Source organism: Brienomyrus brachyistius, chromosome 19 (genome assembly GCF_023856365.1).
Source record: "Brienomyrus brachyistius isolate T26 chromosome 19, BBRACH_0.4, whole genome shotgun sequence".
NCBI classification, from domain to species: Eukaryota; Metazoa; Chordata; class Actinopteri; order Osteoglossiformes; family Mormyridae; genus Brienomyrus; species Brienomyrus brachyistius.
Window position 1 is genome coordinate 11,219,615 of NC_064551.1, and position 26,442 is coordinate 11,246,056.

At 50.4% G+C, this 26,442-nt stretch overlaps 1 protein-coding gene across 1 annotated transcript in view; it reads left to right on the top strand.

Moving 5' to 3' along the window:
- The window catches only part of kif13bb (kinesin family member 13Bb), a 32,210-nt gene extending 7,143 nt beyond the window's left edge, over nt 1-25,067 (top strand). The window contains 40 exon segments of the mRNA XM_048986337.1: nt 2,310-2,322; nt 2,453-2,513; nt 2,768-2,860; nt 3,198-3,378; nt 3,730-3,817; nt 4,688-4,822; nt 5,769-5,881; nt 6,173-6,278; nt 6,712-6,924; nt 8,413-8,523; nt 8,637-8,771; nt 8,892-9,022; nt 9,105-9,191; nt 9,294-9,487; nt 9,889-10,114; nt 10,558-10,720; nt 10,795-10,941; nt 11,170-11,319; nt 11,413-11,538; nt 11,942-12,112; nt 12,909-13,066; nt 13,784-13,916; nt 14,017-14,163; nt 14,328-14,357; nt 14,518-14,617; nt 14,697-14,823; nt 15,163-15,218; nt 15,319-15,431; nt 15,536-15,712; nt 15,980-16,072; nt 16,334-16,486; nt 16,959-17,030; nt 17,372-17,422; nt 17,530-17,623; nt 19,249-19,286; nt 19,288-19,407; nt 20,973-21,035; nt 21,262-21,471; nt 22,402-22,711; nt 23,164-25,067. Of these exon segments, the coding sequence (XP_048842294.1) occupies nt 2,310-2,322; nt 2,453-2,513; nt 2,768-2,860; nt 3,198-3,378; nt 3,730-3,817; nt 4,688-4,822; nt 5,769-5,881; nt 6,173-6,278; nt 6,712-6,924; nt 8,413-8,523; nt 8,637-8,771; nt 8,892-9,022; nt 9,105-9,191; nt 9,294-9,487; nt 9,889-10,114; nt 10,558-10,720; nt 10,795-10,941; nt 11,170-11,319; nt 11,413-11,538; nt 11,942-12,112; nt 12,909-13,066; nt 13,784-13,916; nt 14,017-14,163; nt 14,328-14,357; nt 14,518-14,617; nt 14,697-14,823; nt 15,163-15,218; nt 15,319-15,431; nt 15,536-15,712; nt 15,980-16,072; nt 16,334-16,486; nt 16,959-17,030; nt 17,372-17,422; nt 17,530-17,623; nt 19,249-19,286; nt 19,288-19,407; nt 20,973-21,035; nt 21,262-21,471; nt 22,402-22,711; nt 23,164-23,369 (5,095 nt within the window). The 3' untranslated portion in view covers nt 23,370-25,067.
- The last annotated feature ends 1,375 nt before the right edge of the window (nt 25,068-26,442 follow it).

Here is a 26,442-nt window from a genome sequence, read left to right on the forward strand (position 1 = left end):
AAATGGGGGTGTAAATCAGTCTTTATTGACAATAAGCAGCCCCAAACCGCTGAGCGCCCTGCCTTAAGTGTAGCCAGCCGAGCCACGTTCCCCATGGGTGGGGCCTGTTTTTCTGTTTTTGTCAAGCTGCACTGATGCCTGTCGCACGAGCTTTGAGACTGAGCTCGACAGCCGATTAGTACAGGTGCCTTTTATCTTTTAGGGGGGTCGTGCCCAAGCGTCCTGCAGGAGTCGGCCAGGGCTGCAGCAGCGCTCTCTTGCTTCTTTGTCGTTCTTCGATAGACACTGTCACATTTTGGTGTTGTGTGACAGTAACGGGTAGTTTCAAGGTTGAGTGTATGGGCACATAGCCAGGAGGTTGTCTGCTCAAACCCTTATCTCACCAAAATGCTTTGCTGACTTGCATGATGGCCAGGTCTGAGTCTCAAGCATACAACCTTCAGGTTATGAGCGCGTTCTTCATCTATGAGCGCTTTCGTGTCTTTTACTAACAAGTCTGGATTGGAATGAGCTGGGCTGTAACTTGTGGCTGTAGGGAGGAGACTAAGGTTTAGAGCTCAGCTTATTGAAGTATAAACAAGATTGGATGGTGCGGAACGTAGTGCGGGCATGAACGCTTGGCGGTCTTCGCCGTTTTCCTACACCATCCACCAATAAGGGCAGAGCTCTTAACCAGGAAGGTCTCTACCTGAGAAGAAAGCTAAATTTACCCGTGCTTTTGATCTCACCGGAATCGGACACGGAGGTCAGGAGCGAGCAGCAAGAAAGCAGCTTGACGGGACGTTTCAGGGCAGATCCTGAAATGAATCTGCTGCATTTCACCACATTTCTTCTTCAATTGTTTTGCCACCTGGAAGGCGAGAGGGATCTGGAGCCTGTGAGATTGGATGGGGCCCTTTGAGTGAACCCACTCTAAAATGCTTCCTGACAGCATTAACCACCCCCGCATAGCACAGAGGCACCCCCAGGCCCCGGAGTGATTCAGCGCGCCCTGGGTGGGAGGGCCGCTCCTCTGCTGTGTGTGGTGACTGCGCAGTTGCATGTGGTTGAGTGACCTGCTCTGGGTGAGACTGTCCATTTGAGGATTCTGCCCCAAGCTGGTTTCATTCATACAGCTTCATCCCAACCCAGAGGTCTAACTGCAGGTGGTGGGGGGAGGGGGGGGTTGATTTCATCCATTTGCCATGATTTTTCCAGTCCAGCAAGTCATCTAATTAAGATCCTACCTTTAAGCATGTTTCTTGTGACGTTGGAGGGGAAAAAGCACACGGTCATGTGACGGTCATGTCAGGACATAATAAAAAAAATATATAACAGGTCCTTGCCAGGTTCTAAAATTATTTAAGTCTAACCTCCGTGGTAAAACAACGCAACAGATTCCAGTGTCTTTATTTAACAAAAATGTAGCCAAAATGAGAAACTGTGTGGAAAAATTAAGTGCAGCCCATGATTCAATAGCTTGTAGAACAGGGGTGGCCAGTCTCACCCAGAAAGGGCCGCTGTGTGTGTGTGTGGGTTTTTGCTATGAAGCCCTGATTAGATTGCTAATTAGAGGACTGATTGGCTGAAGGCCTTATAAGCCTTCCCTGATTCATGAGCAGCAACTAATTCTGTCTCATACGCACACACACATTTTTTTTTGTTTTAATGAAAAATACAATGCAGATTCCATGATTCCTCCCTGGGTCGGAGCCTGCCGGCGACGTTCAGAAAGGTCTTGGTGTGTGTGCAGAGGCCGTCTTCTCAGATAGCATCTGCCGGTGGTAATCCGAGGCTCCGCCTGCACCTCTCCTGGCTTTCTGAGCCGTCGTTGTTAAGCTGTGGAGCTGAATGCTACGCTCCGGTGGACAAAGTACAGCCTTCGAGGTGACCGTGAATTGGGTCTTTGTTCTGGCTCCCTGGCCCCCTGTCCCCCAGAGTTTATATCCCTGAGAAATATCATCACTGTGCCCAGGTGACAACCCCCACCCCCCCAGCACTGACACTGTGGGATGAGTTAGTCCGTGCTTAATGAATAGTTGGAGCTCAGTGGTTGAGGTACATGATGTTCAGGGTTATTGTTAGCATCCGTTACAGGGTCCAGCCGGACTGGCCTATTGTGTGTGTGTGTGTGTGTGTGTGTGTGTGTGTGTGTGTGTGTGTGTGTGTGTGTGTGTGTGTGTGTGTGTGTGTGTGTGTGTGTGTGTGTGTGTGTGTAGAGGACGCTGATGATGATTGATTTTTTTTTTTTAATTGTTTCTGCTATCTGACATGCATTTACTGAAACGTCCTTTTTCCTTGCATGCTGTCATTTAATCCCTCAACATCAGGAGTCAACCAAAGGTAAGTCTAAGTGCTTTTTGCTCCTGTTTCAGTGTCACTCATTGGCGACTGTAATTTGCTGTTTTAATTCAGCTGTGGAGTTTTCCACTTGTGTTTCCAGGCCATACAGTGTGTCTGCTTTCTCTCACAGGCCTTCGCCTACGATTACTGCTTCTGGTCAATGGATGAAGCGCAAAATGACAAATTTGCAGGTTTGTTTTTCCTGTCACGTTTCGGTGTTATTCCTGTGTTTAGTTCCATGGTTAGTCATGTGAGTTCCAAGCAAGACGGTGGTCTGCTCAAGTCATTGTTTCACGGAAGTATTCTGTTGAATTGTGTGATGACCCTGTGCTTAAGACTCAAACCTGCAACCTTCAGGTTACAGGTGTGTTAACCCAGAGTCTGCCTGCTGCCCCCTAATTCATTGTCGTTAAGCTGACGTTTTCCCTCTCTGCTCGCCCTGCAGGACAAGATGTGGTGTTTCAGTGTCTTGGGGAGAGCCTCTTGAACAATGCCTTCCAGGGCTACAATGCCTGTATCTTTGCCTATGGACAGACAGGTACGTTAGTTGTGTGAAACCTATATAATCTTATCTAACATAAATTGATATGAATACGAAATTTTATGGTGTGTGAATGTGTCCCACAATGTTTTGGCCTACAACCCCCTGCATCCCTGAATTGGATAAGCGGTTGCAGAAGATGGATGGATGGAAGGAAGGAATTTTATCTAAGGCCTTCATTTGGGCTGGGTCCAGACAATAATAAATACAATAATTATTATGGGAAATGGTACAATTCATTACTCCTGTTTGCTTGACTGCCATGAAAAAGGTAATCCGGCCGGCTGTCGCTCTTGTGCTCGGATAGACAATTGCAGATGTTTTTTGCTGGCAGGTTCAGGGAAGTCTTACACCATGATGGGCTCTGTGGACCAGCCTGGCCTGATCCCACGACTCTGCAGCTCACTGTTCGAGCGAACTGTGCGGGAAGAAAAGCAGGACGAGAGCTTCACTGTAGAAGTTTCCTACATGGAAATCTACAACGAGAAAGTCCGTGACCTGCTGGACCCCAAAGGGTGAGTCTTCCCATCCTTATCACTGGCCCATAATGCTTTTTCTATACTTCTTTAAAATTGATACTTAAGGTCAACTTATGCATAAATCTTGAGCATGAAGGCCAGTAAATGACTTCGTAGCTAAAATAGTTTCCCCTTCCCCTCCCTTCCCTTGAAGTCTTGCTGAACGGCTGTTGTTAGGTTGAATTCTTTCCTCTGAGTCACCTGATTGAATGAATAGTCTTGATTGCGTCATTTGAAATGCACTGGAAGCCGTAACACCTACTCAGCTGTAGATTGACTGCCCTGAAGTAACTATACCTCAGCTCTTCTACATCATGTCATCCTGAGGTTTCTCCTCTAACCCTTTAGCAGTCGACAAGCCCTCAAAGTGAGGGAACACAAGGTGTTGGGCCCCTATGTGGATGGCCTGTCACGCCTTGCCGTCACCAGCTACAAGGTAGGCATTCAGGAGCAGATTTTGTAGCAGATTTCTAGTAGAAATCACTAAATACAAAACTGTACAAAAACCTCATCCATAGCCCCTACTGTGGTAAAACTCCATTATTCAGGAGAAGATGACCTCCAATTACCATTCAGGTTCAATGTTTTGGGTTTTGGTTGAGATGTTGGGACCATGGAAGTGAGGCAGTGACAGTATATCAGCCAAGGGGAGATTTAGTGCTCTGACTTCAGGGCTTCCTTGTTGGAAGTCGAGCCTATAAAGCATATGGCTCTGGAATTACACACGTGAGCTGAGTAAATATTTAACTCGTGTGCTACTCAACACACTGTGCGGGACTTTTATGATTCAATTGGAATGCTAAGTTGTTGGTGGTATTATGAAACTAAAGCTTTGCTTTAGATATTATTCACTAGGGGTTTGTTAAAAACATTGTAAATTACGGACTTTTACATTGTATTTTATTTTCTAAAACAAAAAATTACCTTTAGGAAATATTGATGGCACCTCCATGTGTGTAGACCAGGGGTCTCCAACTCCGGTCCTGGAGAGCTGCTGTTCAGTAGGTTAACAGCCCCCTTCTGATGAGCTACATCTGCTCTCAGGCAAATACCAGGAACAGGTGTAGCTCATCAGAAGCCAGGTAAGATGGAAAACCTACTGGATAGTAGCTCTCCAGGACCGGAGTTGGAGACCCCTGGTGTAGGCAGTGACTGTATCAGAACAGGTGATGTCAGGTCAAGTTGACAATGTCACCCTTCTGGTTTTGTGGTCTGTATAATCTGATGCCCTGTTTACTGTGGTGCAGAGCTGGATGGTGACTTTGACTTGCATCAGCGCTGTGAGTGACCCTTCTCCCCCCGGCAGGATATCGAGTCCCTGATGTCTGAGGGGAATAAATCCCGCACTGTGGCAGCCACCAACATGAACGAGGAAAGCAGCCGCTCTCACGCCGTCTTCAACATCATCCTGACACACACGCTCCAGGACCTGCAGTCAGGGGTGCGGAGGAGGTGTCGTCCTCTTGGCCCGTGTCTGTGTGAAACTCTGCATGTTTCCTGCTATGTGATATGACAGTCCGACTTGTTCACGAGCCCTGTGACAGCAGTCTCACTTCAGGCACTGTGCGCCCCCCCCGCTGATATTCCCACCTGGTCGGTCACATCTGATTTGGTGTGCCTCATGCGAGTAATTCAGGACTTGGCTTGCGACTGGTGTGATCATGTGACTCTATGGGATCTTCTTATTCACCACTGCAAAGCTGTCTGCTCAAATGTGACTTCCCCCTTAAGACAAAACCGGTCAAAAATTGTGAATGTAGCATTGCAGTAATTGAAGTCTTAGTGTGCTGTCACAGACAGCATTTGTTCTATGGACATGATCTAGTATGGCTGATGGAACTCGGCCACCCTTTGGCGCTTCTGCTTTTAGGCCTTGTCTAGACGGGGTTTGCTGTGCCTCACGCCCTTCCTGTCCTGTTACTTTCCTCTCCGTGACAACCTCCCCTTCATTTGGTATCTCTCATTTCACTGTAAGTGTGCCCATCAATGGAGGAGGACACCCTCCCTCCCCCCCCCCCAATGAAAGCAGGGCTGACCCCCCCCCCCCCCTCCCCAGTACAGCTGCTTCAGTGGTAAATCTGGGGGCTTGGAACAATGTGCTGTTTGTTTGGCTGACTTCTCGCACAATGCCTATTGTTCTGGCCCTGCACTAGGGAATTACTGAGGCCGTCAAAGACGCTCTCGGCCCATCGGTTTACAGAAACAATGTTTTTGTTTGTTAAAGCGTGCTTTTTCTGAAAAGGATAATTGTGCGCTTCCTTTTTTGGTTATGGTGGGGGCAGAAAGTTGCCTATGTCGGCCTTAAAGCCAGCTTTTTGCCCCCGCGGCACTCTTGCAGAGTCCTGATCTGTAACCCCTCTACGATGCTCTTCTGCTCCTCCCTGCAGACCAGCGGGGAGAAGGTGAGCAAGCTGAGCCTGGTGGACCTGGCTGGCAGCGAGCGGGCTGCAAAGACCGGTGCTGCTGGCGAGAGGCTGAAGGAGGGCAGCAACATCAACAAGTCAGTGCTCACTGTAATGTTGTACCGGTGATACTGCGTAAAGCCACTGGAATGTACCGCAGGCACTGGCACTGCACCGCTGATAGGCTGGCATACTCATCGGTTGTACCTACAGCTCACTGGCTCTAATTAGTATGGGGGGTGACTCGTTATTGTATGATAAAATGGCGGTGCGACTCTTTGTACTATACAGATTAGTACATCTACATTGGGGGTGAGGGAAGGCTTTTTATTATTAAGTAAAAGTACGAGTAAGAGGCTACTGTGTGTGACAGCAGACTTTGTGTCCAGGTCCCTCACCACTCTTGGGCTTGTGATCTCAGCGCTGGCAGACCAGGGTGCCGGCAAGAGCAAGTTTGTGCCGTATCGGGACTCCGTGCTCACCTGGCTGCTGAAGGTGAGACCGGGGGGTGGTTACTTAACACCTCCGGAACCCTCTAATTGTGCTCACCGGGGAACTGAATTGTGAAACGGCTGCCAGGATGCTTCTGAGCAAGCAGAGAACATTTAGTCACCTTCAGCTGTGGAGTTTCAGGGTGGTGCCGCGCCGGTCTTGCTTGCGGGCTGTCACATGACACGTTCTGCTCCGATGCTGACTTGGCCTCCTTATTGCCCGAAGTGAAGTGATGTCACCACTTGGGCATCTACGGATATGCTGCCATGTTTAAGCTACTCGCGCATAAATCCCTCATCAGAGGTGTCTGCTCCTCTTCCTCCACGCGTCCCATCAGCAGCCTAATTCTATAAAGCGCTCAATGTTAGCATCGCCTCCAGGAGTTTTGAGGAGGGGGTCTCCCTTACCATCTGCAATCCTCCCCACCCTCCCACAGGACAGTCTGGGCGGGAACAGCAAGACGGCCATGGTTGCCACGGTGAGCCCGGCGGCCGACAACTATGAAGAGACGTTGTCCACGCTACGCTACGCAGACCGCGCCAAGAGTATAGTCAACCACGCGGTGGTCAACGAGGACCCCAACGCCAGAATCATCCGCGAGCTACGGGAGGAGGTGGAAAAGCTGCGGATGCAGCTCTCCCAGGCGGAGGTGTGACCTCTCCCAACCGCAGAGCAAAGTCTGCCCACTAATGTTTGTTGCAGAGTCTATTTGCTCATCCTGGATCCAATGGAGTTCACGTGCCTTATGGTTTAATGGCCAGTCTATACTCAGTGCTTGCCATGTATACACTTGCGCACATTGTCACTTTGCAAACGGTATTGCTGCTCATACTGTCATCAGTCTGAGCGGTTAAAAGCTGGGTCCAGCAGGGGGCGCTGCGAGAGATCATCAAGGTCAGCACCTTCCTTTCCGGTCTTATTTGTATGAGGTTGTGGCCTCAAATGCCATTTAGGTCAAAATAAAATAATTTCGTACAAACCCGTCTTATTTAAACGGCAAGGATTGGAAATGATTATGATTGGCTCGGAGAGCTCATGCAAAAGTAGTGGTGGTAAACTTTAATTTTTTAAAATGTACTAGAGAATCATTAAGTTGTTTTGTTTCGTATGACATAAACCCCTTGCTCTTGGCGAATTTTATCACTGAGATTTCTAAATATTGGAACCCTGACAACATTCCGAAAATGCCTTATACCGTGGAATAATGTTTGTACGGTGTGAAGGCATGTAAAAGTCTCAGCCCAGCTATCGCAGTTCCTGCAATGTGAGAACTGCATGTGCATAACTTGTGATGTCAGTATTAATGTCGCACATCACCCAGCCCTACTTCCTATCCTTTGTATTGTAACACTGCACTCTCTTGGTAATTGTAGTCTGTGGAGAAGACGTTCAAGTAAGAGTTTCGTTGTACTTTGTACACATGACACTGCTCTCATAGCTCAGGTTGAATTAGGAAGCAGAAGAAATGTAATTAAACTAACATATTACATTTCAAATGTGCTGTACGTAGATAGTGTACGGAATAAATATTCTTCTGCCTCTGAAAACATTCTGCTATGAATATCTTCAGGCCAATCACTCATAAAAAAAAATAAAAAATCTTATATTAGTACCAACTGTAACTTGGATGGTGTTTTCCGGCGCTGGACCCTGTGTCAGCCTGGGCTGTTGCCAGCCGGGATCCGGAGGCGTTTCGCCGTGTGTTGGGTGTAGCACAGCACTGTGCCGGTGCCTGCTCCCCAACCTGAACTGACCTGAACCTTATATAAACACACTCGTGTGACAAAAGTTGACCACACTGCCCTCAAACGTTTTGGTGGTGCCTCATCTTACGTATTCGTAGTGCTAATTCCACACGTAGCTGCACAGACGATGTGAAACGTGGAAACGCCAATGATCTGTATGCGGACGTATTGCGTCAAGTATGAACCGGCTTTCACACTTTATGTTTCTTATATTGGCTCCGTTTACCCGGTTTAAGCATTCTGCTTCTGTCCCTGCCTGGTATCACCAGAAAAGACGCTAGGTGAAGATCTGTAATGTTATTGAGATCTATTTTTACTTCTTATTGTTTTAATATCCCAACTTGGTTGATTTTTGCTGGTTTTAATGGGTCTGTCCCATTTTGCTTCTTTAGTCCATTAAAGCCCCAGAGCTGAAGCAGCGACTGGAGGAATCTGAGAAGCTCATCAAGGAGATGATGGTCAGCTGGGAGGAGAAGCTGAGGAAGACCGAGGAGATTGCACAGGTCACTGGCGTCATGGTGTCATCGCGCCATAGCTCTTCTGGGGGGGGGAGACAGGCTTGATTTTTGCTGACATGAAGGTCTCTGTTTATCTGTGATGGCGTCTGGCTCCTCAGGAGAGACAGAAGCAGTTAGAGAGCCTGGGCATCTCCCTGGAGTCGTCTGGTATCCGGGTCAAGGAGGACAAGTGCTTTTTGGTCAACCTCAATGCTGACCCTGCCCTCAATGAACTTCTGGTCTACTACTTGAAGGTGAAGTGCTTATAGATCCAAGTTCATTCATGTAATATGTGGCCTCATTAAGGATAAAGGTGTTTAAAGTTCATTTGAGAACCTGGCCTTTGTGATAGATGAGGGTGCTGTGTATTGCAGGAGCACACGCTAGTGGGTGCGGCCGACTCCCAGGACGTCCAGCTGTGCGGAATGGGCATCCAGCCAGAACACTGCGTCATCGACGTCACCGCTAAGGCAGCCGTGCTTCTCGCACCCATCCGCAGCTCACGGTAATCTCAGACATGCTCAGACAGCCCCGTGTGAAATCCGGCATTCCTGCTGTCCCATGAACGCCATCGTCTGCTTCTCCAGCACCTTTGTGAATGGCTCGCCGGTCACCAGCCCAGTGCAGCTTCACCATGGCGACCGCATCCTTTGGGGCCACAACCATTTCTTCAGGTGTTTACTTGTCTGGCACTATGGTCATGAGACTGAACGACTGCTTCGGCTTGGACTGTAAAGCGGGCCTGATTCAAGCCCCCCCCCTCGCGTGTCCTGTAGGGTCAACCTACCCAAGCTGAGGTCCCGGGGTGGCAGTGAGAATGAGGAGGGTGAGCTTGGAGCCATGACGAGCAGTCCCAGCACCGAGAACCTGGACATGGATGGTGAAGGATCCAGTGAAGGATCCAGCGAGGTCAGCTTCAGCTATGAGTTCGCCCAGACCGAGGTGATGATGAAAGCCCTGGATAATGATGGTGAGTGTGCCTGTCCTCGGACGTGGCTCACTTTTACTTCCTGTCCACGGTGTCCCTCATGGACCTGGCCCAGTATTGCTCAGTGCTGTTGCATGAACCACAGCAGAAACCAGCCTCGTTATTGTAAAAACCCAGAAGAAAAACAAGTAGGAATTTGCTGAGTCATAACAACCTTCCCTTCATGTCTTGAACGCCCTGCTCTGCACCTCAGAAAAGCCACATCTGTGAAAGTAGCATTATTTAATTTTAAAGTAGATTAACTCTGTGTGTTTATAAGCGTTACGCTGAGGTGTATGATGTCTGTTGGTTGGAAATTGGGTCAAAACGTCCCACTGAATTCCGTGATGTAGGCGAATCAGCCATAATCGGCATAATCGGGCATCCGGCTGGGCTCTGCCCAGACCCCCTGCAGGCTGTGCTGCAGACGCTGGAGCGGCAGCATGAAGAGGAAAAGCGCTCTGCCCTCGAGCAGCAGCGGCTGATGTACGAGCAGGAGCTGCAGCAGCTGCGCAGGCAGCTGCATTCGGAGCAGGAGTCGCAAGAGCAGTACCGCAGTACGGAGGGCCAGGACAGACCGGCGTCGCCGCCCACTGGTCAGACCCGCATACGGCAGTGGGCCGAGGAGAGGTACCCTAAAGAAAACTGTCGGGTGTTCTGCTAATTCTCACGGGAGTTTTATTTACAGAAATGTTCTGAGGGCAGAATGAAAAATAATTGCTTGAGACATAACCAATCAGATTGCAGAGGAGGTGGGTCTAAGCAACTAGAGGATGCAGGACCAACCAATAAGATGTCTTTCATTGTGCCCTCAGAACATTTTTTTTTTGTGTAAGCAAAACTCCCATGAGCTCTGCTAATGGCACCAGCAAAGGAGGCTACCCTCTGCTGGGCCACTTCGGGGGTTGCAATTTATGAGAAAATGTCAAATAAAGGAATATTTCATGTTTATAACATTTGTATCCTTCAAAGGTATTTGAACAGCCATTTTCCTGTCCCTTTGCCTGTGGGCATTGGGCTGGCTGCTGCTGTCTGCTCTCTGAGGCCCCCGTTCCCCTGTTCCCCCCCCCCAGGGAGAGCGTGCTGACTCGCAGCCTGAGGAAGCTGCGGGAGCAGATCGTGAGGGCCAACCTGCTTGTGCAGGAGGCTGGCTTCATCGCTGAGGAGCTGGACAAGAAGACAGAGTACCGCGTCACCCTGCAGATCCCCGCTGACAACCTCAACGCCAACCGCAAGGTATGCCCCCGCCCTCACAGCCCCGGGGGGGCCTCTGGGCTCCTCTCCAGCTGACCCTCTCATCTCACTGGCAGCGGGATGCTGTGCTGAGCGAGCCGGCAGTGCAGGTGCGTCGCAAGGGCAGGGGCACGCAGATCTGGGCCATGGAGAAGATGGAGAACCGACTGGTGGACATGCGGGAGCTCTACCAGGAGTGGAAGGACTGCGACGAGGACAACCCAGTGAGCTGGACCTCCTCTCTGCCTGTTTTGTTGACAAATCGAGGCACATTTTTTGAATTATTTTAATTCGGCTGGGTTAGCTAGATCGGTAGCATTCTCTGATATAGCTAAGAAAACTTAGAAGACTTAGAAGTATGATGGCAGGTACGTTACAGGTCCAAACCTGCCTCTTTCTCCAGTTGTCTTCATACCAAGTTTTGCTTCCCGCATCTCACTCCTTGGTCGCAGGTGATGCGCGGCTACTTCAAGAGGGCCGACCCCTTCTTCGACGAGCAGGAGAACCACTGTCTCATCGGCGTGGCCAACGTCTTCCTTTCCTGCCTGTTCCATGATGTCAAGTTGCAGTATGCTGTTCCCATTATCAACCAGAAGGGGGAGGTAGGGAGCTGAAGATGAGGCCGTGACAGTGCCCTATGCGCATCCTTTCGTTTGGATTACAGGCTAACAGGTGTGTCGTCGCCCCCCTGGCAGGTTGCTGGGCGTCTGCATGTGGAGGTACAGCGAGTGATCGGTGGGCTAGAGGAGCATGTGGCAGGAGGAGAGGATGCTGAGGGGAGCACAGAAGGGGAGGCCCAGGAGCGAATGCTGATCTGCATGGTGAGGAACATCCATTTCCGCTGCTCCATAAATATGCGCCCAGCCGCTTTTGTTTGGTTCTTTTGTTTTTTGGTCACCTGCTTTTGTACAAGTTTGCTCAGGTTTAACCAGGACAGCCCCACGCTTCTTGCTTATATGCTGTTCTGCCGAGGCTGGGGCTCGAACTGGTGACTGAGCCTGCTGAGCCCCTCACTGCCCCTGCGCCAGAAGGTTGCCGTTTCAAATCCCAGGGTCAACAGAGTGATTTCACCTTTCGACCTTTGCGCAAAACCCCGAACCCCCAGTTGTTTTCACCAAAAAAAGTTTCCTTTGGATAAAAGTTACTGTTGAATAAGTAAAATGTTAAATAAATTTAATGCTAATGGACCCCCACCTCCATCTCTCTCCCCTTTTATGATGGCAGATAAAGATCCTGCAGGCCACAGGGCTGCCCCGGTTCCTGTCCAACTTCGTCTTCTGCTTGTACTCCTTCTGGGGCCTGTCTGAGCCTGTTTGCGTGGCGCCTGAGGTGGATCCCACCATCTCCTGCAGCAGCAAGGACCCCCAGAGCATGGTTGTGTTTGACAGCAGCAAGGTGTGCATCACACGCAAAGCCAGTTGAGTTTATCTAGAAAGACGTGCAGTTAGTTCACTTTATTTGAGTTCGGTTTATTTTTATATAGCGCCTTTCACGACGGAGTTGCCCCAAGGCACTTGACAATCTGTGGCAATCTGTCATTTTCCAGATTTTAGACACGGTGTATCATGAAACGGGGAAAAGGGAAGGGGCATCGAGAGAATGCCGGAGGACAGTGTGTTAGGGCCAAATGAGTGTGTGTGTGGCTGTAGCACTAATGGTCAGCAGCGTGAACATCTAACACTTCCTTGTGTAAAACAGAATGCTGATTGGTGGAAGCATATGAAACACACTTTTCAGTGCTGGGATGTGGGGGCGCAGGAGTGCGACAGGACAGTGTCAACCCCCCCCCCCCCTCTCCGCAACCATGCCCCAAACATCTATCAGACCTAATAATATGGGGAATTCTTTGCACGTTACCGACAGTAAAATGCTGTGTATGATGCTGACCCCCCCCCCTCGCCCCCCCCGAAGGAGCCACACCTAGAGCAGCTTGGTCTCATTTGATGAGTTATGTTACATGGGTTTTTTTTACTGTATCTCCAATAAACAGGGAAGATGCTGTTTAAGTAATAGTAAATAATAACAGTAAATAGTCTAATACTGATTTATTTCAATGGGTCCTCAAACAAGGAAGTGAAGTCAGTAAAGCTTTCAAAAGGAGTTTCTGCGTGTTAGTGTGTACGCGAAGTTCACCGAGTGCTGTGGTCCTGTCACTACGGTGAGATAAACCCCTCCCTGCTGGTTCTGACAGGAACTGGCTGTGCCGGTGTCCGAGGACTTCCTGGACTACCTTTCGGAGGGCGCGGTGGCCATCGAGGTGTACGGACACAAGCCCTCGGACCCCCACAGGAACCAGGCGCTGTGGGATCTGGGCATCATACAGGCCAAAACACGTAGCCTGAGGGACAGGTATGTCACACTACCCAGGTGTGGGCTGGGGTGGGAATCAAGGGCTCAATGTTTGATTTGTCATGTCTGCCAAACACAGTGACATCATTACTTGTATATTAACGCCCCTAATAAGACTCATAAACAGAAGAATAACATAACAGTAGGTAATCTATCCATCCATCCATTTTCCAAACCGCTTGTTCTACTGGGTCGCGAGGGGTCCGGAGCCTATCCCCGAAGCAGGGAACAACCCAGGATGGGGCCCCAGCCCATCGCAGTGCACACTCACACACCAGACACTCACACATGCACACCTATGGGCAATTTAGCAAGTCCAATTAGCCTCAGCATGTTTTTGGACTGTGGGGGGAAACCGGAGTATCCGGAGGGAGAACATGCAAACTCCGCACACATGTAACCCAGGCAGAGACTCGAACCCGGGTCCCAGAGGTGTGAGGCAACAGTGCTAACCACTGCACCACCATGCCACCCCGTAGGTAGTAATTTAAATCTTAAAATGTGTTAGCAATGTAGCAAGTTACTACAGAAGTAGCTGGTTAAGCAGCATTGACAGAATATTAGTAGTACAATGTAAATTATTGCCTGTTGAGTATTCTTACGACAATTGGGTAAAAATCTGATTTTTGGGTGTTTATGGTCTTGAGCTATCTGCATGGGGGGTTGGAGAGAAGGGTCCATCATGATGTGATCCGGTCTTGCTGATGTCCTCTTCAGGTGGAGCGAGGTGACCCGCCGGCTGGAGCTGTGGGTCCAGGTGCTAGAACTGAACGACGCGGGCAAGTACGTCCCCGTGGAGGTGCTGCCCGCACGGGACATCCGCACTGGGGGCATCTTCCAGCTCAGACAGGTGGGGGTGCCGGCTTCTTGCCCAATGCTCTTGAGGATGAGTAATGTGACGTTTGAGTGAGGAGCTGGTCCACATTCCTGCTGCCTCTGCGCCCCCCTAGGGTCAGTCTCGGCGTATCCAAGTGGAGGTTCACTCGGTGCAGGACTTGGGTACCATGCCCCTCATCGCAGAGTCGATACAGTCTGTCTCGGTGGGTTGTGTGGAGATCCGGCAGGTCCGGCCACCCCGGCCCAACGAATCGCGGCAGGTGGGTCTCCATGGTTATGCCAAATATAATCCAAGGGATAAGAAACCGTTTAAAACCAATAATTTTGCCAGAGCACTTCTCCAGTATTGGTAAATTGGTGAAGATTGTAAACCTTTATTCATCAGTGAATGTAGAAACTCAACATGCTCTCTTTTTATTTCAAGGTGGAAGATGACGACATGGACAGTTACCAGGTGCCTTCACGTGTTTTTTTTTTATTTCTTTGACTGTTTTGGATGCACAGAAGACTAAATAAATTTGTAGTGCATTTCTGTATGAGGAACATCTCAGTAGAGGTGCGTGGCCGGTAGTCGTCCCCTGAAAGGCTGTCGCTGGTCATTCCTGTGTCTGCAGGAGCGAGACCTGGAGCGTCTTCGTCAGCAGTGGCTGGCTTCCCTCACCAAGACGCAGGAGTACCTGGACCAGCACCTGCAGAAGCTGGTCAGCAAGCCCGGTACGGATGATCCTGCGTGGCGGCTGTGGGCCGAGGGAGTGATCTGCTCGTGGGCTGACCTCTGGCCGTCTCTCTGTAGATAAGACTGAGGAGGACATGGAGCGGGAGGCCCAGCTGCTGGAGAGGCGTCTGACACTGACTGAGGAGCGTAATGCTGTCTTGGTGCCCTCGGCGGGCAGCGGGATCCCTGGCGCCCCTGCAGAGTGGTGAGTTTGCTTTCCAGTTTTGAACCCTACGCAGTTGAATGTGTCACCCCCCCCCAACCCCCACCACCACCACCACCACCACCCACAGCCCTGCGTTTACATGTCTTAATGCAGTGTATCTCAACACAGTCCTCAGGGACCCTCAAACAGTCCACATTTCTGCTCCCTCCCAGCTCAATGGGAGCGAAATGTGGACTGTCTGGGAGTCCCCAATAACTGGGTTGAGAAAGTCTTAATGCCTTGTTCCTAATTTTCCTGGATAGGCCGTATCCATGGATCCTGTGGCCTCTTTTGGGGCCGCTGGCCTGTGGTTTGATGACCCCCTTTGTCTTCCTGCAGGGTTCCTGTCCCTGGCATGGAGACCCACATCCCAGTTCTATTCCTGGGCCTCTGCAGTATGTATTGCCAAGCTGAGGGGGAGCGGCAGCTTGGGGTGGGGGGGGGTTCCTGTACGTCTCAGAAGCAAGCCCTCTTTCCTCATCTCTCTCCTCCCAGCGGAAGACATGAACTCCCAGGACACAGTAGAAGCAGGCTGGGATGCCACACTGAGCCAGGAGGACGAGGATGAGTTTTTTGAGCTTCAGATCGTCAAGCACCATGTCGGCCAGGTCCGCAGAGTGGATATGATGGGGACCTGTCTCTGTCCGTCTGATTTCACCCCCCCCCCCACCAACAGGCTGTAAGTCCCGGCTTCTCCTCCCCCTCCCTCCAGGTGAAGGCGGAGGCGTCCTGGGACTCCACCGTGCACAGCGCCCCCCAGCTGAGCCGCGGCTCGGTGCCGGAGCAGCATGTGTACCTGATCGTGCGCGCAGTGGTGAGCTTCAGCCACCCCCTGCCACTGCGACTGGTCCTGCGCAAGCGCATCTGCGTGAACCTCGCCGGCCGGCAGGTGTGTACCTGCCTCCCCCCCCCAGGGGTATTTACTCCACTGATGAGGAATCCAAACCTAATACTATCATTAAGAACATTAAACCAGATGAAAGGTGACTGACGACCTCTAACTATTCTCACGCTGCTGGTTTAAAGCACAGTTACTTGTTAAATGACATAATTGTGTGTGTATGTGTTGCTTGAGACCTGAATGTTCACATAAGCACACAGCAGCTATGATCATTGATTAATTCTGTAGTAATTTGTGGGACCCCCCCCCCCCCAGGGGTTTGCCCAGAGCCTCCTGAAGAGAATGTCCCAGCGCAGCACCATCCCAGGCTGTGGGGTGACCTTCGACGTCGTCTCCAACATCCCTGGGGTAAGACGCTCCCTTCATGTGCAGGACGAGCCTGACGCTGTTACAGTGACCCCCCCCCCCCGATTCAGCACCATCCTTTAGACCAGGGGTCTCCAACTCTGGTCCTGCAGAGCTACCGTCCAGTAGGTTTTCTATCCTACCCGGCTTCTGATGAGTCACACCAGTTCCTGGTATTTACCTGAGAACAGCTGTGGCTCATCAGAACTCAGGTATGATAGAACCCTGCTTCAGATCCATCATGAACAATACTGTGCCCTACAGGATGCACTATGCACAGAAGACCAAGAGATGCTGGCTAAGCTGGCTGCCAACACAGACAACCCCGAGTCGGCCGACAGCGAGGCAGCTATCGAGAAGTACCTCCGCAGCGTACTGGCCGTGGAGAACATCCTGACGCTGGACCGCATGCGGCAGGTCAGGCTCGCCGCGTCCTGTGATGGAGACTGGCTTTTGCTCGCTGTTCACTGTTCACTACTGAGTGTAAAGTAGCCTTTACCACAGCTGTTCTAAATGGTGAACAGGAGGGTGTTGAACTGTTAGATGGGTATCTTACCCTATGACAGGGCTCTTCAAATCTGGATCTCGATTCCAAATCCAGGCCGTGTTTTCTATTCTTCCAGGTAGTTAGTTTAATAATTGCTGATTCTGATTGGCCACAGAGGCTTCACACCTGGCTCAATGGTAAAGGAAGTCTGGGAAATCAGCAGGGCTCTGCCCATGAGGACCGTGATCTGAATAGCTCTGTCCTTTGAGCTTCTAGGGCACCAGGCGATTTAACCAAACTGGTTCTTTAATTGATTAGGGTTGGGACACAAACTCAGAGCCTTTGGAAGCTGAGGGCTTGTATTTAACTCCTGTGTGTGTGTGTGTGTGTGTGTTTGTGTAGGAGGTGGCGGTGAAGGATCAGGTGGAAAACAAAGGGAAGTGTCCGAGACGCAGCCCCACCAACATCCCACGGGTACAGCTGTTTTTTATAATCCACCCCTCCTCCCGCCATTAAGATGGGCCATAATAAACTCGGATATGCCCCCTTATCACTTTTCTTCACAAAAGAGGATCAGTGGGCACATCAGAGTGGGTATGCAATGGTTTAAAATGCCCCCCCCCCCCCCCAATAATCAAAACCAGCAAATACGAGCTCCTGGACCCCCTTAAACGGATGGAGACCTCAAATTCTCCCAGTGTTCAACCCAGAGTTATGCCCTTGGGGTAGCCAATACAAGGCAGTACAGCCTGAAGCACCTGGCAGAGTTTTGTTGATAATGTGAGTTTGGTATCAATCCTCCTATCTTATTACAGCCATCTGGAAGTCGACAGGACCTTAGTGTGAACTCGCTACTAGAGAACAAGGTGCACAGCCCGTTTCATGACAGCTAAGTGCTTGTTTACCTGGGCTTCTGTTCCAACCCTTTGCTTTGGCATCAGTCTTTCATATGTTCACTGGTTCCGTCTCCTAGGATCGCTGGGAGAGCCAACAGGACATGGACTCTGCTCAGCTGAAAGGCAGCCTTCCTCACTCCTCATCCTCGCAAACCCAGGACCAGGAGCCAGGTAACCCAGTGCCCATGCCCCAAAAATGATGTCTCCGAGCCCCGTTAGCCTTGGCGATGTCTCCGAGCCCCGTTAGCCTTGGCGGCGTCTCCGAGCCCCGTTAGCCTTGGCGGCGTCTCCGCGCCCCGTTAGCCTTTGCGGCGTCTCCGAGCCCCGTTATCCTTTGCGGCGTCTCCGAGCCCCGTTAGCCTTGGCGATGTCTCCGAGCCCCGTTAGCCTTGGCGGCGTCTCCGAGCCCCGTTAGCCTTGGCGGCGTCTCCGCGCCCCGTTAGCCTTTGCGGCGTCTCCGAGCCCCGTTATCCTTTGCGGCGTCTCCGAGCCCCGTTAGCCTTTGCGGCGTCTCCGAGCCCCGTTAGCCTTTGCGGCGTCTCCGCGCCCCGTTATCCGCGGCGGCGTCTCCGAGCCCCGTTATCCGCGGCAGCGTCTCCGCGCCCCGTTATCCTTTGCGGCGTCTCCGAGCCCCGTTATCCTTGGCGGCGTCTCCGAGCCCCGTTATCCTTGGCGGCGTCTCCGAGCCCCGTTAGCCTTTGCGGCGTCTCCGAGCCCCGTTAGCCTTTGCGGCGTCTCCGAGCCCCGTTATCCTTTGCGGCGTCTCCGAGCCCCGTTATCCTTTGCGGCGTCTCCGAGCCCCGTTATCCTTTGCGGCGTCTCCGAGCCCCGTTATCCTTGGCGGCGTCTCCGAGCCCCGTTAGCCTTGGCGGCGTCTTCGAGCCCCGTTAGCCTTTGCGGCGTCTCCGAGCCCCGTTATCCTTTGCGGCGTCTCCGAGCCCCGTTATCCTTGGCGGCGTCTCCGAGCCCCGTTATCCTTGGCGGCGTCTCCGAGCCCCGTTAGCCTTGGCGGCGTCTCCGAGCCCCGTTAGCCTTTGCGGCGTCTCCGAGCCCCGTTAGCCTTTGCGGCGTCTCCGAGCCCCGTTAGCCTTTGCGGCGTCTCCGAGCCCCGTTAGCCTTTGCGGCGTCTCCGAGCCCCGTTAGCCTTTGCGGCGTCTCCGCGCCCCGTTAGCCTTTGCGGCGTCTCCGCGCCCCGTTAGCCTTTGCGGCGTCTCCGCGCCCCGTTATCCGCGGCGGCGTCTCCGCGCCCCGTTATCCGCGGCGGCGTCTCCGAGCCCCGTTAGCCTTTGCGGCGTCTCCGCGCCCCGTTAGCCTTTGCGGCGTCTCCGCGCCCCGTTAGCCTTTGCGGCGTCTCCGCGCCCCGTTAGCCTTTGCGGCGTCTCCGCGCCCCGTTAGCCTTTGCGGCGTCTCCGCGCCCCGTTAGCCTTTGCGGCGTCTCCGCGCCCCGTTAGCCTTTGCGGCGTCTCCGCGCCCCGTTAGCCTTTGCGGCGTCTCCGAGCCCCGTTATCCTTTGCGGCGTCTCCGCGCCCCGTTATCCTTGGCGGCGTCTCCGCGCCCCGTTATCCTTGGCGGCGTCTCCGCGCCCCGTTATCCTTGGCGGCGTCTCCGCGCCCCGTTAGCCACGGCGGCGCTGTGTGTTTCTCCTACATACAGCCGTTTCAGCAGTTATTCCTGTTGCTGTTCGGACTCTCTGCGCTTCCTGTGCTCTGTAGCTTCCTGTCACCTCCATGCTGTTGCCTTTGCCCTGTTCCTTCCTTCGCATTTCTCACACTCACTTCCCCCTCTTCCTTCCACAGCCCATTCTTTCTGGACGGCCCCCGATCTCTCAGGATTGGGCTGCACCTTATCTTTCACCAGTGAAGGCTCTGGTGGCTCCCATGCCCAAGCTGCTCAAGTCCCTGCTCCCAGCTCGCGATGGCAAGAAGGACCTGCGACTGGCCCTCCCCTCCCAGCAGGTGGGCGCCTCCCCCTGGCCTTTCCATGCTAGTGCAGTTCTCCATGAGACTCCTCAGAGGCTTAGCATGCTGCTTACCGTAGCAGCTAAATTACTGAAGACTGGTGATGATATTGCTATTGTTCTTTATGAAGGGTCATGAAGGCAGAGTTAACCCCCCAGGGCAACAATCAGCTTGCCTCTATAGCTAATCTTCTTTGTTCTTGTTGCCCTCCCCGCCAGAATGTTTTCATTCCAACCCACACTGCTTTCATCCTGCCACATTCGTTATTAGCCCATTAAGGACCATATAAGCCTGATTAAGGTAGGGTTGGAATGAAATCATTGTGGTAGAGGAGGGGAAGGGAGGGGGGCACCAGGAACAGGATGGAAAACATCTGCTGTAGAAGTGAGAAAGCGAGTCTGTGCTGGGAGGGGTGAATGGGGCTGGTTTTGTTTCAGGCACCTCCCAGTGAAGAGGGAGACAGCGAGCCAGAGAGTAACAGAGTAGCAGTGTTTGACCTCCTGACCTCAGGCCTAGTAGGTGCTGGGCTCAATCCACAGGGGGCCTCTGTCACTTAATCCTGGGCTGTGAAACATCCTCCTTATCTCTGTGTGCTATTATTCGATTGACCTCTTACTATTTTATCAATCATCTTTGGAGGGGGCTGTTTACATGTAAAGCAAATTGGTCATTTAGTACATTTTTCCACCGTACCAGGTACCGTCCTGGGGGGGGAGCCCTGTGTAGCTCAGTTCTTTCCCTGTTCCACCATAAATGATTCAGCCCAAGAGCTGTGTGGTAATTAACACAAGGGGTTGAATCAGGTGTGTTAAATGAGGGGAAACCCAGAAATGTGCAGGGCTCTGGCCCCCCAGGACTGGAGTTGGGCACCCCTGTACTAGATAACTGCAATGCCATGATGTCCAGACATTATGAAGGTATGAAAAAATTTGATGTCAACCCAGCTGTCGCTGTTCTTGCGATGTGAGAATCGATATTCATATCGCACATCAAACAGCCCTATAATATAATACAGCCACTTTTCAAATTCAGTACAAAATATCCTGCCTCACATTGTAATGTCATTCAGGGCTGGTAACACGTTTTACACCAGTGGACTCTTGTACTTTTGCACAAGTACCTGGTGCGGTGGCCTTCAAAATGGCCGACTATGACAAGTAAAACTGAATGAACGAGAAAATGCTTTTGCTGTTTCTGTACTTTCCACACCTGCTTTGTCACCTATACCTGTATAAAGTATGCAAACTGCACGAGAATTTTTCTTTTTACTACTTCGTCACTGTATCTTTTCCTGTAAATTCTTGGCTTGAATCATGTATTACTTCACTTTCAGTCAAATTTAATGCTCAGCGGTCCGGTTCTTGAATCTCTGAAACATGCAACATTTTTCCTGTAGGACTAACCTCCATTAAGACCGATATCTGCTAAATTGCCGCTGACTCTGTCCTACATGCTCTCCTTTGAGACTGAGCAGATGGCTCTGAACCTGAAGTACATCATGAACAGTTAAACTTCATGAATACCCAAAGCTGAGCCGTCATCCACTGTTTTCTCGCTCCTAGGCCGCGCCTCGTATCACAGTACAATCCTCAAGCACCCAGGAAAGCCCAGTTAGAACAAACCAGGCAAGTCTGTCTCTTTAAAAGCTGTTTTTATATGACTCATGTCACCCTTTACCTCTGTGCAGCATCTCAGAGCTGAAATACCCTCCCTTAAAGTGTAGACTAATAATTTGACGGTAAATTTGTCTAGATTGTAAGGAAATACGTTAGTGGTTCCTTGGATTATATTGATGTGTCCGCATTCATTCTGAAGCGGTGTATCTGAGAGGTGATGTTTGGATGTTTCCAGGGGCAGGGACGGCCAGAGACCACCGAGGCCCCCGTCCTTTCTGTCAGAGAGCCCCCAGCTGTGCCCGTCAGCCCGATGAGTATGCTCTCCAGTGGCTACTCCTCAGCCAGCGTCTCCACCACGACCCTGTCCGACGCCTCGCAAGCGTCCAGCGGGGACCCTAGCCCTGTCGCCAGCCTGGGCCCCAGCAGCATGCCCGGCAGCCCCCGGGCCTAGCAGAGGCCGGAGGGAGGGCTCCGCTGGCACTGTGCAGACTGAGGCTGGAGAACCACCAGGAGACTTGGCTGGGCAGGAAGAGCAGCCTCAGGAGACGCTGACTGCCAAAGGCTTTCTGGCACCAGATGGGAATAGGCTGCTCTCCTCTCCTACTTATACATCTCCTGCTCCTACTTGTACATCTCCTGTTCCTGCTTGTACATCTCCTGTTCCTGCTTATACATCTCCTGTTCCTGCTTGTACATCTCCTGTTCCTGATCGTACATCTCCTGTTCCTGATTGTACATCTCCTGTTCCTGATTGTACATCTCCTGTTCCTGATCGTACATCTCCTGTTCCTGATCGTACATCTCCTGTTCCTGCTCGTACGTCTCCTGTTCCTGATTGTACGTCTCCTGTTCCTATTACTACGACCCCTCTGGATACAGCTATATTTACTCCTCCTCTTGATTCCAATAGAAGTGCTCCACTCAGTATGGTTGATACCTGTCCTTATGATACTACAACTGCCCCTCTGGATACATCTATTTTTACCCCTTCTCTTGATACTAATAGAATTGCCCCTCTCAATATGGTTGATACCTCTCCTCAGGATGCTACAATTGCCCCTCTGGATGCGGTTACTCTCGCCCCTCCTCTTGACACTAATGCTAGTGCCCCTCTCAATTTGCTCACTGTTATCCCTCTTGATAATACAAGTACTGGTCTTGCTCTAGATGTTTCCCCTACTCATGAAACTACAAACACCTCTCTTGGTACAGTTACTGTTGCGCCTCCTCTTGATAAGAGTCTAACGGGCCCTCCGGATGCCATTCCTATTAATACCCCTCTCATAGATACCATTGTGACTCCTGCTGACACTACCTCCGCTAATATTACACCAGCTCCTCTTGAAGCTCATCTCCGCAGCAGCCCAGAGTCTAGAACCCAACCCCCCCCCCTTTAAAACCCGCTCTTATCAACCCTTTCAAGATCCAGAAGGTGAAGACCTCTGACCTTAAGTCCTTCAGGAACATCTTGAGTGAAGAAAGTAGCAGCGATACCGGCGAGTCAAAGGAAAAGCTGGAGATGGCATGGGATTCGGACGAGCTCAGCGAAACGCCTCTGCCGGATTGGTTGAAAGAGGGACAGTATGTGACTGTAGGTACCAACAAAACTGGTACCGTGCGCTACGTGGGTCCCAGCGACTTTGCAGATGGCATGTGGGTCGGCGTGGAACTCGACACTCCTTCTGGTAGGTCTCACTTTGCCCAGTAGGGACAGCATGGAGCCATATGGAGTTTTATTGTTAATCTCTCCCCCTTGAATGTTGGTCGTGGAGGGTCACGATCCAGTAACTTCTCCACAGAAGTCATACAGCTTAGCGCTCCAGACAGTTTGGCTGAGGGCTTATTGGGGACGATTTGCTGAGTCGAGTGGTTCTTGGACGGAAAGGCTGCGGCTTACGGAATAATCCTCAGCTATGGAATATTCATACATTTTTAATATTACATGCTTCAATTGCTTCTTGTTGATTTCCATGTTCAGCTGAGGTTCTCTGGATGTGTTTTTATACAGTTCATTCTCTTCGTTCGTCGATCACCTAGGGCGCCATTTGATTTGGTGGCATTAAATACACTAGTTTTAATATTTCACTTATTTTCTTGTGAAACATGCCACTGATGTTTCTTCTCATGACATCCACAGGTAAGAACGACGGCTCAGTTGGCGGACGCCGGTACTTTAATTGTAACCCCGGTTACGGGGTCCTGGTGAGACCCGACAGGGTAACCCGGGCCAACGGCTCCAAGCGCCGCAAAGAGAAGCGCCATAGCTCCGGCTTTGGCTCGAACCCAAACCTGGCCGCCTTGACGGCCCTGGCAAAAGGCGGACACGCTGTCCCGCAATCGTAAGTCCTGGAACAACTGAGTCGGGGGTCCGGCATGTGGCCCCTTGAAGCCCGGGAACCCTCATCTTCCTCTCAGTGGCAGCACTGAGAAGGTGGCAGAACCTGCCTTTGGTGCCACATTTGAAAGAACATTCATCCATTCTGTATTTATGGTGAGTGGTGGAGCCCCCTAGTGGACAGAGAGCACACTGTGTGTGCAAGGATTTCAACACCACTGGAATATCCATAGAGCACAGACAGCATGTACCTTTTGCATGGTGTTAGAGTGAAGCACCTGCTGCCAGTGTTGGCTCTTCCCTACATACCGAAGCCCCATGTCTTCTGTAACACTACTGTCTGTCCAGAGCAGCTTTGTCACTGGCTGTCGGCTTGTTCCTACGTCGTCATTTTTGTCTGAGAAATCTTAAACCTTTTTATCACCTTTTAATATATTTCCAGAACTTTTTTTTTTTTTTTTTTTGAATATTTTCGAATAATGTGCCTTTTAAGAACGTCTGCTTTGAATCTCAATTTTTCTCACATCTCAGGGACTAGGATTCGGGGAATGAATGGGCCTTTTATGAGTGGTTTACAAAAAAGTCAAAATAAAAATGAAGCAGCATCCAGTCTGGGGGGGGGGGGGGGGGTTCCATCTCTACTTTGCCTGACACGCATAGTAGTATGTAAAACTAAAAGAAAATTTAAAAGCTTTGGTGTAAACCTCTTATTTTCAGTGGGGAGCCAGAATGTGTAAATTGCACAATTAAATCATTTTTAATCAATTTTAAATTTCTTAAAATCTGGGTTCAGGGCCATGCTCTGGGAATAATCTGTATCTTTGGGGCAAATATCTAGTCTGTGCTCCTATCTGATAGTTTAGGTCTTTGGTTTTCGATTTATGCACCAATATCCAGGCTGCAGGATATATTGTTCGTACGTGTATGATGTTTAAGGGTTATGGTTTATTTAAATGCTTCATGTATGTGTGTTATTGGGGAGGGGGGGAAGCCACTTCCTGTTTCTGCCTTCATGATTTATTGACCTGTATGGTGATGTGCATTTTATTTCTCCATTCTTTTGGCACTTCAAGGGCTGCATTGCCTTAAATATTTGTGCTTCCTGTCCTGTGATTGGTTTATGAAGCACAGAGTGGCTTCTGTTTAAAACGGCACTAAGCTCTGTTGCAGCGTTGAAAGTTTTCCAGTGGAATATAACTGGACTCTTCGAAGCCACGAACACATCACTAAGAACATCTTTGTAACGAACGACTCGCTGCTGCTCATTAAGAGTGACCCCCAACATGCCAAACGCGGTAGATGCCATACTGTGGTCGGTTGGCAATGAACCCATGAGATTTTGCTGCAAATGGGATTTGGACATGGATGGTGGTGGGTCATATTTTTTTTTTCTTTCTTTTTCTTAAATTAACCTTTCCCCCCCGACATTGTTTTTGACTGGCAGTCGTTACATAGATGAAAAGAAAAAGATGTTTGCAGCGGTTCTGCGAGCCTGCGGTAATTCAGCAACACTAAATCCACCTTACTCTCTTTCTGCATGGGATGAAATGCCATCAAACCAATCAAGCGGCTTATGTATTTATTTTATTTTCTTAAATTGAAGTTGTGCCATTGTTGATGGTTCAGACAAGTTCATTGCACACTAATGCAGGGGCTCTCAAAAGTTCAAATCAGGATAAAGGAATAAACATTTTTGCGATGTCTCATCTCTGACACTTCTGTGTACTGTGTGTTCTGATGACCTGTGAAGAGAGTATGGTGTCCTGGCAGCATTGAGAAGATCTATGGATTTCAAACATTAACCCAGCATTCTGTCTGTAGAGAACATATTTCATTTATTGCATGATTAATACACTGAAAAAAATTAGCAGAAGCTAACGATAAATGCTAAAAAGTCCCTTTAAACTGGGGTACCTTAAACCTGACAAGTTAACTAAGCAATAAATCCTGCTCATGATACAGGCCCATTTTCTTCACTTCGGTCAGGGTACACCAGTTTAAATGGGGCTTGTGTTTAGCTCGAACTACCTTAAGTCTGACAAGTTATCAGCCAATCACATCTTGTGTTTACATGTAGTCAGCCAACAGCGTGCCAGATAGAATGTTGCAGATACACGCACGACAAACAAACAAATGTGAGATTGTAGGGCTCACAAATGATCTAAATGCATTAAGCTTTGTTCATGTCGCCTACAAGAAAAATGTTAGTGGAACAAAATGCAGCAGAAGCTAGCAGAAATGCTAATCCGCTAACAAAAAGTCAACTTCGCTAATTAGCGGAGCCTTGCCCACCACTGTCTGTTGGTAAATAGTTGGGAGAATCGACCAATCCCCCCACATTACTTTGTTTTCCTTTGAAGTTCAGCTTTAATTACGTTTATCAACAGCTAGCTAAGTCGTTTACACTTCAATTTGGTCGGCTCAGTAGCTATGGGGCGTGGTTTTCCTTTTGATTCTATTGGCTAAGAAGCTAGTCGTGTAGTTTATATTCTTTGATTTGGTTGGCTCAGCCTGAATGCCCTCAGCCAATGCAAATGAGTATGTGTTGGAATTAAACATACAGATGTACTCTGCAGAGCTCAGAATCCACAGGGGCCTGAGCTGTGGGCCTGTCAGCTGCCGCGGCTCGACGACTAATGTCAGGGTGCGGCTTTGCTGAGAAGCAAGACGTGGCGGTTTTCCATAATGAAGCGGCCGTGTATTTTTATCTGGCTCTGCATCTTTTTTTTCCCTCCTTTTCCCTACTGGGTCCCCCACCCCCCAAGATGTCCTTTCTGGCAGTCAGTGCTTCTCAGTCCCTGTACCTTTCAGGTCGGATTCCATTCCTGTGACTAACCAGTGTCGCCCTGTAACAAATCCCTGCATCCCCTGAACCCAAACGCGTTTCCCCAGATCCCACCTTACATGCTGCCACTTACTCTGGTTTAATATATAAACTTGGGCTATATAAACTCCTAGAGGGGTGGGCTTACGCCTTATAGGGGCACAGACAGATGTTACTAAAGCTACATCCCACTGGATGCTATAGGCAGAAGCTCGCATCTGGTGACATGTTAAAACCCAGCCAGGAAATAAAGGCAG